The sequence below is a fragment of the Haliotis cracherodii genome, unplaced genomic scaffold (genome assembly GCF_022045235.1).
Source record: "Haliotis cracherodii isolate W230 unplaced genomic scaffold, xgHalCrac1.p SCAF_9, whole genome shotgun sequence".
NCBI lineage: Eukaryota > Metazoa > Mollusca > Gastropoda > Lepetellida > Haliotidae > Haliotis > Haliotis cracherodii.
Window position 1 is genome coordinate 55,109,818 of NW_027266343.1, and position 20,067 is coordinate 55,129,884.

The 20,067-nt window shown below is 41.0% G+C and overlaps 1 protein-coding gene across 1 annotated transcript in view; it reads left to right on the forward strand.

The window, feature by feature from the left end:
• Window positions 1–3,167: 3,167 nt before the first annotated feature.
• Window positions 3,168–20,067, forward strand: part of LOC139452700 (chitin synthase chs-2-like) — a 30,033-nt gene continuing 13,133 nt past the window's right edge. The window contains exons 1-9 of the mRNA XM_071234253.1: window positions 3,168–3,232; window positions 8,329–8,439; window positions 9,361–9,459; window positions 10,790–10,870; window positions 14,326–14,490; window positions 15,256–15,336; window positions 18,336–18,434; window positions 18,910–19,132; window positions 19,896–20,033. Of these exons, the coding sequence (XP_071090354.1) occupies window positions 3,168–3,232; window positions 8,329–8,439; window positions 9,361–9,459; window positions 10,790–10,870; window positions 14,326–14,490; window positions 15,256–15,336; window positions 18,336–18,434; window positions 18,910–19,132; window positions 19,896–20,033 (1,062 nt within the window). The remainder of the gene's footprint in view (window positions 3,233–8,328; window positions 8,440–9,360; window positions 9,460–10,789; window positions 10,871–14,325; window positions 14,491–15,255; window positions 15,337–18,335; window positions 18,435–18,909; window positions 19,133–19,895; window positions 20,034–20,067) is intronic.

A 20,067-nucleotide genomic window follows, 5' to 3' on the forward strand; every position in this document is an offset into this window, starting at 1 on the left:
GGTCCAATAAATCAAACAGCCAAGTGGCGGGGTGTCGAGACGAGAACCACTTCACACAAAGTGGTGAAATATTGAAGTGTTATTTGCAATAATGATTTTTGGAAGATGACAAAAAAAACATATCACGGGTTCTGTTCCTGGCTTGAATGACAGAACAATCACACGGGTGATAGCATATCTCCCGCGGATACCCCTGTCCCAGGTAGACAGGCTGAGGGGAGAGGCTAGGGGGACGCTGTGAACGGGTCGAGGAGAGTGTTGCAGTGAGGAGAGATCACGGAGACGCTGACGATTTGTAAACACCAGACAGGGTGAATATGTAGCAGCTATGGCATACTCCCTGACGGCTTAGGGGTATTTTTATTTTCACATAATCAGAAGGAAAATCATATAAACAGACTAGAAGCTTTGAAGCTTTTCGCGCGATATAAATGTGATTTATAGCTTTAATATTAACTAATATCTGTACAGTACAATACGTGTAATTTTAAGAAGGTGGTATATGCACACACACATAAACAAACACACACACATAAACAAACACACACATATAAACACACATACACACATAAACAAACACACACACATAAACACACACAAACACAAACACACACACACACACACACACATAAACACCCACATTAACACACACACACACGCACGCACACACAGAGGAATTTCATATATTCTGTGTTGGAATTATGACTATCGAAAGACAAGGAAGTTCGGGAGATTGCAGTTAGAGACCTCATTTCACAGATTGCTCACGGATATGAGAGATTATGTCTGCTGTGGCATAGCTCTGGCTCTAAACGGCCTACCTACAAGGGGGAAAGTACCAAATCTGACCCATAACTTCCTTGAGATAAATAATGTCGACGTCTTAACCCCGGAAGAAGCCGGATTTAGAAAGGGGTACTCCACAAATGATAACATCTTTGTACTGTATATGCTCATGCAAATTCTAAAATAAAGTAAGAAAAAAATAGTCCGCGCTTTTATTGATTTTTCGAAAGCTTTCGATAATGTGTGGAGAGTTGGGCTGTGGTATAAAGAACTAAAATATGGTATAAAGGGTAAATTTTTCCAGTTAGTTCAAAATATGTATGCAAATATAAGATCATGTGTGTCTGTAAATGGTGCTGTATCAGATTATCTCCCGTGTTCTTCGGGCGTGCGGCAAGGAGAACATTTGTCACCTCTTCTATTTTGTCTCTTTATCAATGATCTTGAAACATTTCTCGTGAAAGACGGATGCGTGACTGTGAAACCTGGCGATGTGAACGACTTACATATACATTTATGTACCTGTTTCCTAACCCTTCTGTATGCTGATGACACTGTCCTCTTTGCTGATTCCGCAACTGAACTCCAGAATATATTAAATTCTTTTAAACGTTATTGCAATATCTGGAAATTAGACGTAAACCTGAAAAAACCGAAGGTTTTGATTTTTGGAAGCGGGCCGTCCAAAAACAGTAGGTTATCTCTTTATTTGGAGAATACGGAAATTGATATCGTAGACAAGTATACGTACTTCGGTGTTATGTTCAGTAAAACAGAAATTTCAAGCCAGCAATAAAATGTTTACCGGAGAGCGCAACTAAAGCCATGTTCTGTCTTCTAAAAAATTCGAGAAATTATAACATTCCTTTGAATTGTTTACTTAAGGCTTTTGATGTAATGATACTACCAATATTATTTAATGGCTGTGAAAATTGGGCATACGAAAATATGAACATAGCTGAAAAGACCCACCTAAAATTCCTAAAACCAGCCTGTGGTCTTAGAAATGCTACCCCAAATTCTATGGTTTATGGAGAACTAGGTAGAATACCTTTATCGATTTATGCAGCTAAACGGGTAGTTAACTTTTGGCATAAACTTTGTAAACCCGGACCTTTGTAAACTATCGCAAATTATATATACGTTTGCTCATTTGCAATTTCTATCTGATAATGAACAGATAAGAAATGTGAGGCAAATACTTAAGACGAGTGATCTGTCATGTATTTTATGACCCACAAATCGTTTCCAGCCAGTGGCTAACTGCCCAGATAGAAAAATAATTAAAAGATCAGTTTTATCAACATTGGAGATCTGACGTAGAGAGAAGTTCAAAAGGGTATTATTATAAATATTTAAAAGATATTCCGTCACTTTTTTCTCCTATCTAAACAAATATATTATCCTATTCTAAAACATTGAACCTGTAACCATAATCTACCTGTCAAAGTTTGCCGTTGACAGAGAACTCAGGACATGTAAATTGTGTATGTCGCCAGCTATATCTTGTTAAGAAGCCTTTTCTCCTGTACCACCGTGGGTGGTTCTTTTTTTGTGAGAAATAAATAAATGATGATGATGATGATGATGATGATGATGGTGATGATGATGATGATGATGTGTGTAATCCCCGTATTAGAACATGAACACCACTTCTGCATAATCTGTCCTCATCTTAAGGTGGGTGCATCCTAAACCAGGAAGAGGTGGATATACAGGCATTATTTCGTACTTTAGCAACGGAAGTATACTTGATGATTAGGGCTAGAACACATCTTTATTTTGGCTTTGCTATTTTTACGAAACGAGAAGAAAATACACGTGAGATGGCTACGTGGACATTTATTCTGAAAAAAACAAATTCAGCAGTCGCATTTCAAACTGCGTTTGATAACCAGCTAATGGATTCACTTACCTGTAAAATGATTTATGAGACATACAACTTTCTATGGATAGCAACGTCTTTATACTCGGCATTCACCTGATGAAGAGGCAAGAAGTAACCCTGAAACTTTGTTTCAAACAATAAATACATCACGCAACGCCAGAAAATAACCAGTCTCGATTATCCCCCACACAGATTCCATTGGGCGTAAAAGGCAAAAAGACGGTGAGAATCATATGAATTGATCACTGAAAATCAGTGATGACACCATGTTTTTATGTTCTTTAAACTTTGAAATTCCTATGAAAGAATGGAATCAGGTTTTTAAGTTGAAATAAAAGGGCTAACATACACTCGCAATGTAACAGTTTGCCCAGACGTTAAACAAGGAAAAAAATATTTGTTGACATTACGTAACAAGTTCCTATCTCGCCAGTTGTTAGTTATCTCGACGTCTGACCTCATGGATAATATGGTTTCAGGAAGTGACGACACGATGTCTGGAGGCTTCCTGACCCCCCAGATGAGCGCGCGCAACCCGCTAGGCCGGCGAGGAACAAGGTGGGTGTTAGGACCTAGGTAGTAACTTGGTGGTTTCTTGTTTTCCATGACTTCTTGTTATTTATCTTTATCACTATGAGACTGGTGAATAACCATTTGATGCTATGATGTTTAGAATTTGTGTGCCGAATAGATTCGACAGAGTACCGTATAAGTATTGGAGGGTAAGTTGCTTTTTATTCTGATGAAAAGCCAATATGGTAAAACGCTTCTTTGGTAAATGCTAGGCTTCATTTTACAGTTGAGCTGAATTTCGCTGTCGAGCTGTTTTAGATATCATAAAGTCCTAGTTTCAAATATAAATAAACAAAAGTTATGTATCTCACAAACTTATTTTACGGGTCATGATAGCGCTGATGAAAATTGATTTAAAATTTCAAATCGGAATTCCTGTTAGCACTATTAGAAAGTGTCATTTTGTCACAAAGTTGGTAGAAAGGAAATCAGTGCAAGGTAAATGCACCTGTATCATCAATGACATTCTGAAACTTTAAGAATGTGAAGGAGATTAAAATATATTTCATGTTCACGAAAAGGTGTACAATGAACTAACTACCGGACTAAAGAAAGTATACACCCGCTTTTGTTGGTGGCTATAAAAGAAACAAACAAGACATGGTTATTCGATGGTGATTTAATTCACACGGGTATCATAGCTGTGTTTTGGTCTTTATGTTTGCAGTGTTTCGGCTACTGTTTTCCGCCAAGTAATATAACGTTTTGATAACGTTTGTAATTTTTAGCCAATTATCAAGTCGATATTTTCCTTTGCTCTTCAGTTAGTCTTCGTTTAACGTTAGGTCGAATAAAGTAATGATAAATGTAGGTATGGCCACACTAATTTTAACTTTACAAATGTGTCAATAAACAAGAAAACAAAAGTCACAAACGCATAATTATGATGTTACTGAAAGTCATTATGGAGCATAATTATATTAACCACAAATAACACAACGCTGTTGTGAATTTTTTAAATATATATTTTGAGTATTGGGCAATACAGTTGATACATTTGCATAGGGTAGGTCTATTTAAAAATAGTTTCTTGTTTAACGCCGCACTAAGCAGTATTCCAGCCATATGACGGCGGTCTGTAAATAATCCAGTCTGGACCAGATCATCCAGTGATTGACACCAAGAGCATCGAACTACGCAATTGGAATATGATGTTATGCATCGACCAAATCGGCGAGCCTGACTACCCAATCCTGTTCGTCGCCTCTAACGGCAAGCATAGGTTGATGAAGACCTATTCTAACCTGGGTCTTTATTTAAAAAGTAGATCGAAGGAAATGGAAGCAATTTCTGGCACAAATGTAAACATGTGGAAATAGTATCAAAACTGACAACAACATTGGCAGATGCACATACTCAAATAATAGATCACATTCTTTTTACACTTGGCATTTGGTTATAATAATGTAAATGAAAATACTAAGGGCTCCATATGGCAAAAACGTCATACTAGATAAGGTCTTTTTGTCACAACCACAGATGCACATACTCAAAATATTATCCCGTAGTTGGAGAACATTTCAATACCGGGGCTAATCAATAACGGAGATTCCTCGTCTCTTGTTTTACGTTTTTTGGTCAGTTTCTTTTTTGTATTTCTTTCTTTCAAAGAATAGTTATTGTAATCATGATGAGTTGAGTTACTTGGTTTTTTTTCTATGTACTGTTTTTTATCCAGTGTCAGTAACTGTTGTGGAATGTGGTTTACTTGTAACAATGACTGGTTTGAGTTCATATGAAGATGATTGATTGGTTTGTCGTTTAACGCCGCACTCAGCAATATCCCAGCTATATGACGGCCTTCTGTAAATAATCGAGTCTGAACCAGACAATCCAGTGCCTAATATTATGAGCATCGATCCACGCAATTGGGATCGATGCCATGCATCAACCAAAGCCTGACCATCCGATCCCGTTTGTCGCCTCTTACGACAAGCATAGTCGCCTGATATACTGTAACATAACAACTCATCCATACTACTAAACAGAAGTAAAACCGCTTGTCCATATATGTATATCAGATATATCTGACCCAAACCATTCCGATGATGAGAGTCAAATAATGCTTACGAATCAAAAACCGTAAAAATTGCAATGGAGACATCATTAAAAGTTACCAAAAGTGACGGGGATATCAATATTGCTTGTTGAAATGATTCTATGAAATTTGTTTTCCCTGCCTCAATATTTGGAGCACCTGTGACGGATCCATAAAACTGATCTGTTATGTAGACAATATCGCTTGAGACAGTGGCTGCTGGGAGCTGATTCTGACCTAAATACCCCTTATAGCCTTTGGTGTTAACTATGTGACTGTAGAGAGCTGTGCCTTCATCCAACAGATTATCGAGGTCAGTGGAACTCGGTACAGACGCAAATAGATTTGAGCCATCGGACACAAAATATATGAGTGACCAGAGCTTTGGCTGTACATTGAATTCCATTAAACGGTTGAAAAATACTACAGCCTTGATGCAAATTCGCCGACACACTACTCCGATTTTGCTTTGACTTTGCTACCAAACGTTTCACATGTGGCTTTGTGCGGTGCACTGATTAAAAAAAGCACGGGGGACTGGTTTACTTAATTCAAAATACGGAATATAACTATTCCAAATATTTCCAGTGAACATGAGCATCCAAACAATCAAAAGTGTGGTATGTAGAATGTGGAATTCAGCCATATTACATTTAAATTGAGATGTCGTCGTTGTTCATGAATAAGCATATTCAGAACAAAAAAAATATTATGCTGTTATTTACGATCTTCGGAGCACAGTTCTTCTTTTGTATACACCGTGAAAATCAGAAAATTAGTCCTTGAGGAAAAATGGACATCGGATTACACATGAATGGCTCAATAATGTCAGCTAATGACCAGAAACGGTCAGATGCATCAATTAACTACATAGAGATTTTGAAGTTTCTCTTATTGCTGGAAAAGAATAGCATCAACATTCCACGCACATGATTTGTATGTTTTGTTTCCGTAAATGCGTGGCTTGAAATTTTAAATAAACCAACATGTCGACATACATGCTACAAAATTAACGTTTTCCGTATACTTCCCCGATTAAGGGCGGGGGAGAATAAACTTGGTATTGAAAATGACTTTATTTATTTACAAATACTGGGAGTGGAACTGTAAAACTGGTTTTCCTTCTAATACATATATACAGTAAACTGCGGTAATAACGAACTCAAAGGGACCACAGATTTTAGTTCGGTATAACCGTAGTTCGTTATAAGCATATTTACAGCATAAATACAGCGAATGCCCTGGACCAAATAACAGTACCTTTATATCCGTTAGTTCGTTATAGGCATGTTCGTTATAAACGTAGTTTACTGTATAGTACATCAGGTCAGCAGTTAAATCATACAATACACTTCATAAGGTGATGGCTTTGCCTGTACGTCACCTCACATGTATGTTGTGTATGTGGGCGTTAGGCCTTCGCACAATAAAGATTTACTAACTTCCCTTAGAGGTGACCGTGCAGTTTGATGTAGACACAGCACTTTACTTCAGGATGAAAAAATCGCAAAAGGTAATAATTACACTTATATCTCCTTTATTCACAAGTGCTTTTCTTTGAAACGTTTTTTTACGTTACTTGAACATAAATTTTACTTTGTTAACATAATTGACAAGACACGGAACCCACCCAACCTACAGGCTGTTACGGTGAAATGAAAACTTCAGATACGTTCCTAAAAGTAGCCATGAGAAGTTAGTTTTGTTGAATAATAATGAATTACACGTTCATAGTTAGTGTCTATTTTGTTTAACTTATACATAGTTCTTAGAATAAGAAATTATACTTTAAATATTTACACTGTATATGTTTGATATATTTCGGTGCGTTTTAACTCGTCATCTAGCCTTGCAAGGCTTTCCTGAAAGATTAGTCCGTGGATGTATAACAATTCTATCCTCCTCATAGATGAGTCTAGATATAGAGACTTCTACTTATTATTTACATAATCCAGAAATTATTATTTAAACAAGTAATTAGTGCCTTAGAGACTTGTGCAAGTCTACTCAACATCTACAATTACAAGAAATAGGGAACATGTGTGACTTATGGACATTTTGAGTGTTGCACAAGTATACAAGCCGATGTTGTTTCACAGTCGAGGAACGCATCACGGTCAGAGCAGCAAAACATCGTAAAGTGTTAATTCATTCTGTTAATGTGAGCTTCTGTACCCTGGTTGCAGCCTAGCGGACCCCTGTAGTTAATACGCTACATACACTCTCTATACATACACCGCATATCGGGAACACTTAACACACAGATTACCTCTTGGTAATATTAGGTGTTCTAAATCCATACAATGGCCGAGACAGGAATTGATTTGTGACCAATTCTTGACAACTCCGTGGGGATTCCGAGGCATATTTTGGAAACAAACTAATCAAACTGAAGCATTTAGGTGACATGTTTTCAGCATACATAACGATTATATGACTACGTTTTAGTTTACAAACGCAATTCTTTTCACAATGAATTATTTGCTTCCATCTGTTTTTTTTATATCTTGAGTACATCTCCTTCCCAAGTTTGTTGTTTTTGTTTGTTGTTTAACGCCGCACCCAGAAATATTCCAGCTATATGACGGCGGTGTGTAAATAATCGAGCCTGGACCAGACAAACTGATTGACATCATGATCCACGCAATCGATCCACGCAACTGGGATACGATAACTTTCATCAAACAAATCAGCGAGCCTGACTATCCGATCTCGTTAATCGCCTTATACGACAATGGGTTGTCGAATCCGATATTTACGGGTCTTCCTCTGTTAAGAGAAGCATGGCATTTACTCCATGGGAACACCGAGGCGGGTCCCTGGTATCACATGCTTGTCGTTGGAGCTGAGGATTGTGGATTGGGTGGTCAGGTGGGACTTCGTGTGCCATCGTGGTCCCTACGGCGTCATGGACGCTGCTCCACATGCAGTAAATCACTGGTTTGCTGGTCCTTGATCCGGGCAGTTTACGGGGCACTTGGATACCACTGGACTATTGCTAAATGCGGGTAAACACTACTCACTCACTCACTCACCATTGCAGCCCTGCTATCATTGATACACTGAGAAGTATTCCGTCTTCACAGCCGGACCTATCCGCGCTTCATCAGATGGAGGACATCCAGATGACGGACCGGTCAAGCAGAAGCAGGAGGTAAGGTTGACCCAAGGTTGGCACAAGGTTGGCCCAAGGTTGGCCTAAGGTTGATCCAAGGGAAAGGCCGTGTGGGATGTATGTAAATGAAGATTTTATCCATATACTGTTTTAAATACGTAGACATACCAAAATCAGAAATCAAAATGTGACCCACCCACCAAGTCGCCCCAATACCAATCGTACACACACGAACTAAAAACGCAAAAACATACACACGCACGCACCTAGAACCCAAACGCACATCCGCTCACCCAAAACAAAACACACTCGCGCGCACCCAAAACCCTAAACACTACTCCGCGCACAAAAAATTAAACACACACGCACTCGAAACCCAAACACCCATCCCAAACCCAAACACACTCACAGACACACACGCAAGCACGGATTTTTAAAGATTGTGTTTGCTGTGAATACTATGTCAAGAGCTGCATGCCCCGGAGTTACCGTTCTGCCTATGCAAAATTTATATGTGGTACTGCACCTTTAAGAATAGAAACAGGCAGATATTAATAATAATATTAATTTAAAGGTTGAAGACAGGGTCTGCCTTAACTGTAATGATCATATTGAAGATGAAAAACATCTTTTATTCTAATGTCTATAATGTGATGATATCAGATCTACTACATTATTTACGAGTATAACGGCTTTTAAACCTGTCAAACAATGAGTAATTGTGTGTCCTTGAGGTTCAATTTACCTGCTTTTGAATATTACAACGCAGAAAGCTTTTGTTATGTGGGTAAAACATTTTTATCTGTATATATCATCTAGTTTTGTATTGTATCTCATAACATTATATGAGTGGCGCTGTATTATCATTTGTATGTATAAGCTCCTATTTTATGCATATTGTTTCATGATGTACAGCGGTGAAGCAAAAATAAAATATATGTCTGTCTGTCTGTTACCTAGACGCGGTATCTCCGCCAACAACAGCTGGACCAGCATCCCCGGTATCAACAGGGGACAGTTCCACAATGGAAGAGAATCCTCCCTGCAGGTGTCACAAGGGTACGTCTCGACTTTACACTAAATAAATACACGCCATTGGTTGTGTGTGACAATGTTGAGGAGCGCTGATCATGGGAAGATGTACTCTACCTGCGTTATGTTGTATAGACGATGTAAACTTATGTATATGGTAAAGGTGAGGTGAAATGGGTTTTAACGTCGCGTTCAAGGTTATTGCAGTTAATGGCGTGCATGCATGTGTGTGTGTGGCTGCTTGTACTAGTCCAGACCAATACCGATTTTATAGTGATAGCCAACTCACATACCATACCTTCACTCAGACTTACATTATGTTGTAAAGAAGATGTATACTAATTGCATTATTTTGTAAAGAAGATGTACATCACTTGCATTATTTTGTAAAGAAGAAATACACTACTTGCATTATTTTGTAAAGAAGAAATACACTACTTGCATTATTTTGTAAAGAAGATGTACATTACTTGCATTATTTTGTAAAGAAGATGTACATCACTTGCATTATTTTGTAAAGAAGATGTACATCACTTGCATTATTTTGTAAAGAAGATGTACACAGCTTGCATTATTTTGTAAAGAAGATGTACATTACTTGCATTATTTTGTAAAGAAGATATACACTACTTGCATTATTTTGTAAAGAAGATGTACACAGCTTGGATTAATTTGTACAGAAGATGTACACAACTTGCATTATTTCGTAAAGAAGATGTACACTACTTGCATTATTTTGTAAAGAAGAAATACACTACTTGCATTATGTGGTAAAGAAGATGTACATCACTTGCATTATTTTGTAAAGAAGATGTACACTACTTGCATTATTTTGTAAAGAAGATGTACACTACTTGCATTATGTTGTAAAGAAGATGTATACTACTTGCATTATTTTGTAAAGAAGATGTACATCACTTGCATTATTTTGTAAAGAAGAAATACACTACTTGCATTATTTTGTAAAGAAGATGTACACAGCTTGCATTATTTCGTAAAGAAGACGTTCACGACTTGCATCATTTTGTAAAGAAGATGTACACTACTTGCATTATTTCGTAAAGAAGATGTTAACTTCTTGCATTATTTCGTAAAGAAGATGTACATAGCTTGCATTATTTTGTAAAGAAGATGTACATCACTTGCATTATTTCGTAAAGAAGATGTACACTTCTTGCATTATTTCGTAAAGAAGATGTACACAGCTTGCATTATTTTGTAAAGAAGATGTACACTACTTGCATTATTTTGTACAGAAGATGTACTTACATTATTTTGTAAAGAACATGTGCTTGCATTATTGTGTATGCCTATATTCATTTTGCATATTATTAGAACAGCATTTGTGCCTCCACAGGGGCTACAGCAACCCCATGTTCCACGGTGATGGAATACAGGTCCCTGCCTTCCGGTCACACCACAACTCCCCCATGCACAGGTGGGTACCGTGCCATGTTCACTACACTACTACACACATGCCTATATCAACAGCTAATTGATGTGGCACTCCCTCGGTTATTTTCCACTGGTTGTGTATCACTGCTTCCTCGATTATCCAACGTATTGGGGCGGTCGGGTAGCCTAGTGGTTAAAGCGTTCGCTCGTCACGCCGAAGACCCATTTCTGGTGTCCCCCGCCGTGATATTGCTTGAATATTGCTAAAAGCGGCGTAAAACCATACTCACTCACTCCAATGTATTGGTATTTCGTTCGATAACACTCTCAGTAAAATTGGTTCCCCGATAGGACTCCTCTGGGTGGAGATCTGCGGATGCCTCTATGGAAGGTCACGTTAGATTAAACCAATCTAAATGAAAGATGCTTGGGTTCTTCAGAAAATCAGATATCATCTTTTCAAAACGATCGGCTTTGTTTCTTTGCTAGAGAAGAGAAAAGGAAAGTGACATAACCCTTTCCATAAATAATCGAAATCTGTAAAAGCAGAGTCGATTGTACGATAACGAATACATTATTAGCATGTGTTTATGAATCACTATAAATAGTGATGATTATAGGCGTTCGCGAAAAGGAGAGAGTATCCTGCACCACCGGTGGCACCCGTCACAAACACATGCATGCGCAAGTCAATTGTTCACCTGAATAACACGGGAACATATGGTACAAGTCAAAAATCATTTTTGTAACTGATGCGTCAAATTTGGAAATGTCCTCCACTTTTCAAAGCTTTACTGAGACCTTGAATGTTGTAACCTTGATGAAACAACTTCTGAGCCAGAGTCGTATGACGCACTTTGAAATCTTTGTGGAAAGAGCATGCTCGATTGTATCTCCAAAGTTGTGAGTTGTAAACACCTATTGGAAAGTTGATATCATCCCCCATGTCATTCAGTCTCGTGAAGAGTGTTTTGTCACCTTGAATCTTTATGCATAAATCTAAATATGAAACAGATGAGGCGGTCTCACTGGTCGCCTGTATTTCTAGTTCAGGTGGGAAATCAGCGGAAGGGAATTGGCTTTAAATTTGATGGTTATTGAATGGTATCAGATCATCGATATACCTGAAGCTTAAGTTAAACGTCTTGGCCAAATTTCCTTGTTTCACAAAAAACACATATTTCCTTTGACGATACTCCATTTTGGGTGTAAATGCCATGGCGCTCAGAAACACTAGGGTATGTTCACAACTTTATCATTTACATTCGGAACAGGCAGATTAACTTCGGTTTCGAGGCACAAAAATTAAAATCAGCCAAATTGGTCTGAACACTCAGCTCATTCTAGACGAGAATATTCGAGGCCTCGATGCAGGTTAGAAAGCTAACTGGACGTCACCTTTTGTGAAGGTGTCCTTAGATCTTCAAGCAAAGGTGTATCGGGGCGGGGTAAAAGATCTGCTAAAGTGGGATTGTAATATATTGTGAAATACCCTGGATACACTCGCTACCACAGCTTGGTTTTCAATTCGATTCGAACACGACACTAACAATAGCCGCATAAAATTTATTTTATGCGAGAAAAACCCTTCAGAAGTTACTGATTGGCTATATGGAGGTGGTGAAGTCACTTCCCTAACATAGCTATGATAGCGAGTGGGTCCAGGGTGTTATCTTCATAGTTAGTGAATGTATCAGTGTGTGGGGGTGTGAGTGAAGAGGTTAAGGAAATGAGTGGGTTATTTGATTGTATGACTAAGAGGGAGTCTGTGCAACGTCCATTATCTGGCAAAAAGCGGATCATGTGTTTTAAACTCGCGTGCGGCACCACACGATTCTCGTAGACACCCGCCCACCTGATCAATGTGGAATAACTATACGCCAATTTATTTTGAAGTACGTAACTATAACGGTTGCTAAGAAATGATGGTGTGTCTTTTTACTCGTATGGTGACTTATGTGGGTCCTGATATCTCCCCGGAGTCAGGTAGACAACCAAAACATAAAGGGGGTATCACGTGAGACACATCTACTTCTGATGATGCATCGCGGCACAAAGCAGCGCTAAAAGACAGACGATATAGATATATTCACGTCGGGCTATGTTTCTAGATGTAATTGAGATTGAAGTATAGCGATTTTATTTTTCAAAGGTTAATCTCTATACTATCGTTGACTGCACCTTCGCTTATTATTCCCTGGATGTGTATTTTTTCAGCGAGCCGACATATGTTAACATGTGCTACATAATCTCAAGAGGAACGTGTGGCTAGCTGCGTTCCTCCGGACATGTTCAATGGCGTTTGGTTGGTTGTTGTTTAGCGCCGCACTCAGCAATATTCTGGCTATATGACGGCGGTATGTAAATAATCAAATCTGGGCCAGATAATCTAGCGAGTGATGTCATGAGCATCGATCCACGCAATTGGGATACAATGACATGCATCAACTGAGTCGGCATGTCTGACCACCCGATCCCGTTAGTTGCCTCTTGCGACAAGCATAGAGGCATCATACAGCAAGCATAGGATGCTGAAGACCTAAGCTAACCAGGATCTTCGCGGGGCTGTTCAATGACATTAAACAACCTCATAAGAAAGAATGAATCCCGATAAAAAAAAAAAAGAATTTAATCAACGTATGCATGTCAAAAGCAATACCTATTTTTCTTGCAGTTGTGATTATATCGCATTCTCTCTCTATTGATCAATACCACGAGCACTCCTTATTTCATAGTTTTTTCATAGTTTTTTTATGAAACATTGGCTTTAACCTCTTGTTTGTTCTGTGTTCGGATGTATTTGACTTGATTACGGAAACGGATAGTGTTCATTAAGATGAAACTTTGAGTAAGTCGGAAATATTGGCTTTTATGAGTGAGTGAGTAAGTTGTGTTTATCGCCGCTTTTAACATTATTCCAGTTATATCATGGCATGTCAGCTTAATGTGGGAGGGAAGCCCGAAGTGATGCAGGTCTCAGACGTTTACCACTTCGGTGAAACCCACGAGCACGGGCATGGTGCTGACAAACCTAGAAACATAATCGGGGCGGACCGATTCGAACCCTCAATCATAGGTTTCTGGCGTGCCCAAGGGACGCAACTCTACACAGCGAATCGCGGCGCCTAAGACGATTGGGCCACCCGCGCCCCCAGGCTAGCAATAACACACAGACTAAGCATACGTGTGGTTGATATCGTGAACAAAGATCCACGAAATCGGGAAAACGATGACGCACAACCCAATCACAGTCCGCTGTGACGAATCCACAAGCACAGATTCTGAGCCTTTGACATGCTCATTAAAGAGAACGTCTTCTTTCATGTTAGTGATTAAATCTGTTATTATCACTATGATCAAATCTATTTTTTGTTGTCGACAAAGTTTCTTGTTTGTGATCATAATGTACTGTTTTGATGTTTGGGACGGTTTTTTTCTTAATTGTGATCATTATTTTGTTTTTAATTTTGTGTGACCAAGTCTATTATTTGTATCTAGTCCATCGTCCAGTCGTCGTCACTATGACAACGCACCACGACGTGGGAGTTTCCAACCTCCTTCATCTAGCAACACCCCTCTCAACTCCTTCTCTCGGGTGCCAAACATGGTAAACACTGCCGTCGACATGGAACCAGACTATGAACAGACCACGCCGAAACGACGGTAACTTTTGTTATGCTGATTTATTAATTAGAGTGTCATCACCGCCCTGCCCACGTGATCCTGACTGTTAATCCATAACGGTTGCTAGTTACTTGTCGGGTGGGGTAGGGTGCCGATCATCGGGGTTACGAGTTCTACCCTATTATGATCCTTGGTCTGTCCGCAACATCCTAATCCTGGATTTCAGTAATGAGGTAAACGTTAACGACCTCAACGTCGTCTGTCCGGTAATATGTAAACGTTGTACAAAAAATGCATTAGAAACTTCCGCGTCACTAAACAATCTCTATGAGTTTATCTTCAAAATTCCTAAAATGGTAACTGCCAGATCGTGGCAATACACGACAGAGCAAACATGAAAAAAACAAGTGACGAAATGGTCTGGAAATTGTTTTTTTCATACGTTGCAACACACGTTTTTTTGTGTGTATAATGATGAAAACATACGTAAATAAAAACAACAAAATACGTTTCCCTTATCGTAAGACATCCATTGTACGATTCCGACCTTGGAAAGTCGTGTCCTTAGGTTTGACGCCATCATTTCATTTACGGCGTGTCAGCTGAATGTGGGAGGGCAGTGACATGTAGGGCTCTGTCACTTTGCCAGAACTAATATCATGGTCCTGAAAAATCGTCATCGGAATCTGATCATTATCGGGTCGAATCCGAAATGGGTGCAATTATGCATAACGAATTACGGCGCCCACCACTGGGACACCTGTGTCCACGCATGGCTGATAATATGATTTATGTTTGAACTAGGGACATTCCTCTTGTCGAGATTAACCCTCCACCAGCGGCCGATGCTGGGCGGACATCCCGGGGAAGCTCAGCCACTGCCAGGTCAGTACCCGCATGCAGTGACACGTCATCAGCTGCCTCGGTGAAGTATTGTACCACCTTCGATTTCAGAGTAGAAAAGACTCCAAGTATGCCAGGCTTGCCGTCATCAGTATAGAGCGGTTGCAGTACTTACCATAACTGACCGCGCAACTCGCACAGACACAGAGATGTCTGCAAAAGATTCTCAGTGTCATCGCATGGTTATGATCAAGGCCATGGGTAACACCTGCATCAAGGTCATGGGTAACACCTGCATCAAGGTCATGGGTGTCACCTGCACCAAGGTCATGGGTAACACATGCACCAAGGTCATGGGTAACACATGCACCAAGGTCATGGGTAACACCTGCATCAAGGTCATGGGTGACACCTGCACCAAGGTCATGGGTGTCGCCTGCACCAAGGTCATGGGTAACACCTGCATCAAGGTCATGGGTGACACCTGCACCAAGGTCATGGGTGTCGCCTGCACCAAGGTCATGGGTAACACCTGCATCAAGGTCATGGGTGTCACCTGCACCAAGGTCATGGGTGTCGCCTGCACCAAGGTCATGGGTAACACCTGCATCAAGGTCATGGGTGTCACCTGCACCAAGGTCATGGGTAACACATGCACCAAGGTCATGGGTGACACCTGCACCAAGGCCATGGGTGACACCTGCATCAAGGTCATGGGTGACATTAAGCAATAACACACAGACTAAGCATACGTGTGGTTGATATCGTGAACAAAGATCCACGAAATCGGGAAAACGATGACGCACAACCCAATCACAGTCCGCTGTGACGAATCCACAAGCACAGATTCTGAGCCTTTGACATGCTCATTAAAGAGAACGTCTTCTTTCATGTTAGTGATTAAATCTGTTATTATCACTATGATCAAATCTATTTTTTGTTGTCGACAAAGTTTCTTGTTTGTGATCATAATGTACTGTTTTGATGTTTGGGACGGTTTTTTTCTTAATTGTGATCATTATTTTGTTTTTAATTTTGTGTGACCAAGTCTATTATTTGTATCTAGTCCATCGTCCAGTCGTCGTCACTATGACAACGCACCACGACGTGGGAGTTTCCAACCTCCTTCATCTAGCAACACCCCTCTCAACTCCTTCTCTCGGGTGCCAAACATGGTAAACACTGCCGTCGACATGGAACCAGACTATGAACAGACCACGCCGAAACGACGGTAACTTTTGTTATGCTGATTTATTAATTAGAGTGTCATCACCGCCCTGCCCACGTGATCCTGACTGTTAATCCATAACGGTTGCTAGTTACTTGTCGGGTGGGGTAGGGTGCCGATCATCGGGGTTACGAGTTCTACCCTATTATGATCCTTGGTCTGTCCGCAACATCCTAATCCTGGATTTCAGTAATGAGGTAAACGTTAACGACCTCAACGTCGTCTGTCCGGTAATATGTAAACGTTGTACAAAAAATGCATTAGAAACTTCCGCGTCACTAAACAATCTCTATGAGTTTATCTTCAAAATTCCTAAAATGGTAACTGCCAGATCGTGGCAATACACGACAGAGCAAACATGAAAAAAACAAGTGACGAAATGGTCTGGAAATTGTTTTTTTCATACGTTGCAACACACGTTTTTTTGTGTGTATAATGATGAAAACATACGTAAATAAAAACAACAAAATACGTTTCCCTTATCGTAAGACATCCATTGTACGATTCCGACCTTGGAAAGTCGTGTCCTTAGGTTTGACGCCATCATTTCATTTACGGCGTGTCAGCTGAATGTGGGAGGGCAGTGACATGTAGGGCTCTGTCACTTTGCCAGAACTAATATCATGGTCCTGAAAAATCGTCATCGGAATCTGATCATTATCGGGTCGAATCCGAAATGGGTGCAATTATGCATAACGAATTACGGCGCCCACCACTGGGACACCTGTGTCCACGCATGGCTGATAATATGATTTATGTTTGAACTAGGGACATTCCTCTTGTCGAGATTAACCCTCCACCAGCGGCCGATGCTGGGCGGACATCCCGGGGAAGCTCAGCCACTGCCAGGTCAGTACCCGCATGCAGTGACACGTCATCAGCTGCCTCGGTGAAGTATTGTACCACCTTCGATTTCAGAGTAGAAAAGACTCCAAGTATGCCAGGCTTGCCGTCATCAGTATAGAGCGGTTGCAGTACTTACCATAACTGACCGCGCAACTCGCACAGACACAGAGATGTCTGCAAAAGATTCTCAGTGTCATCGCATGGTTATGATCAAGGCCATGGGTAACACCTGCATCAAGGTCATGGGTAACACCTGCATCAAGGTCATGGGTGTCACCTGCACCAAGGTCATGGGTAACACATGCACCAAGGTCATGGGTAACACATGCACCAAGGTCATGGGTAACACCTGCATCAAGGTCATGGGTGACACCTGCACCAAGGTCATGGGTGTCGCCTGCACCAAGGTCATGGGTAACACCTGCATCAAGGTCATGGGTGACACCTGCACCAAGGTCATGGGTGTCGCCTGCACCAAGGTCATGGGTAACACCTGCATCAAGGTCATGGGTGTCACCTGCACCAAGGTCATGGGTGTCGCCTGCACCAAGGTCATGGGTAACACCTGCATCAAGGTCATGGGTGTCACCTGCACCAAGGTCATGGGTAACACATGCACCAAGGTCATGGGTGACACCTGCACCAAGGCCATGGGTGACACCTGCATCAAGGTCATGGGTGACACCTGCACCAAGGTCATGGGTGACACCTGCACCAAGGTCACGGGTAGCACCTGCACCAAGGTCATGGGTAACACCAGTGTCAAGGTCATGGGTAACACCAGTGTCAAGGTCATGGGTGACACCTGCACCAAGGTCATGGGTAACACCAGTGTCAAGGTCATGGGTAACACTTGCACCAAGGTCATGGGTGACACCTGCACTAGTGACGATTAAGGAAATGAAGGCCGATATAGAACAGACAGGGCACACTGTAACATGTTGTCTGTCCATTCTTCCCTCTGCAGCGTCCGGACGGAGAGGACAGATATATCCCATGATGAAATCGACAGCGGAGCGGGGAGTCTAGGCCGGTCCTCGGATGATTACACGGCAAAACAGGAGGAGTGAGTGGCACTTGAGTATATATTCATTTTATCCTCATCGTGTATAGTCATTTTACAAGGCTGCTGTGTCTGACTTGAGGATCGAACCCCGGACCTTCCGCTCTCCGGGCGGACGCTCTACCACTAGACCACGGAGGCGGTCATGTCTGACTTGTAGCTCTAGGGAAGGGAAACACATCATCAGAACCTCCGATTCGATGATGTGTTTCAACTGAAATCTACGTTTTTATGGAACTGTTATCATCTGTCAGAAATATGTCAATGGAATATCATTTGTACATGTCGATATGAATCAATGGACTTTACTCACTAAGCAAAAGCCGCGAGAATGGTCTTCAGCGCCTGCTACCTACTAACTTATGCATCACGATAAATATGGGTTCATAACTAGCTGATGTTGGCAAATGAGTCAAGACATTATCATCGGCAAAAGAAGAATGTAGTTTATTTTGCATACAGCCAAATATATTTTCAGAACCGAGGCGTTGCTAGGAGACAGATGGGACATTTTCAGGGACCGCCCCCTCACTACTGGAGATTCCTGTTTCCAAGGCCTTGGCACTAAGATCATGAAGGTCAGCAAGGTGCTTGTGGTGATATTCCTGGTGATAGGGGTCATGGGGTGTGCAGTCCTCAGCAAACTCCACCTCTTCCACATCTCTGAGCAAATAGGCAGACTTCGACTTCCCGGGGTCAAGGTACTACAATCATCATTATAAATTTATATCGATTTGTTGTTCGTAAGTTCTTTCTTGAGTCCATTATAGAGATGCGGACATTGATATCTATAAGGAACAAATCTAACGCCATTGCAATAGGCTAAAACATATTGCTCGAATACTGCTTTTGCGTTTGTTTCACTTTTGTTGTTGTTGCCTGTTCCTGTGCCACTTGGTATCTATCATATTGATGAAATGTTTGTTTGTTTGTAATTAACGCCGCACTCAGCAATAATCCAGCTATATGACGGCGGTCTGTAAAATAATCGAGTCTGGATCAGACAATCCAGTGATTGACATCATGAGCATCGATCTACGCAATTGGGATTGATGACATGTATCAAGCAAGTCAGCGAGCCTGACCACCCGATCCCGTTAGTCGCCTTTTACGACAAGCATAGTCGCCCTTTACGGCAAGTATGGGTTGCGGAAGACCTATTCTACCCCGGACTCTTGACAGGTCATTTTTGATGAAAAGGAGAGGGGGATGGGGTCGCCGGTTGATTTAAGCATTCACTCGTCACGTCGGAGGCTCGGGCGCGGGCTCCCCACATGAGAACATTTCAGGTGTCCTCCACCCGTTATTGCTGGAATATATGTACGCATTACCGCACACAGCAACCTCCCACTAGACACTAATCACTAGTTCTAGACGTGGGGAATGGGTATCCGATTGTCAAGTATGGACCGTTTCAACACCATAAACAGGCGCTCTCAGCATCTCTTCGTTGTTTCCGTCCAGGAGAATCTGATGTTGAACCACTACGCCTGGTTGCTTGCCATCTGCATCAGCTTGCCGGACGTCCTGAAGGTCCTACAGACTTCCTGGAGGATTATATTCGGAAAGAAAGAGAAACCAGTCAGATCCGTATTCATATTTGTAAGTATCAAATGACAACATAAAGTCACCTTCA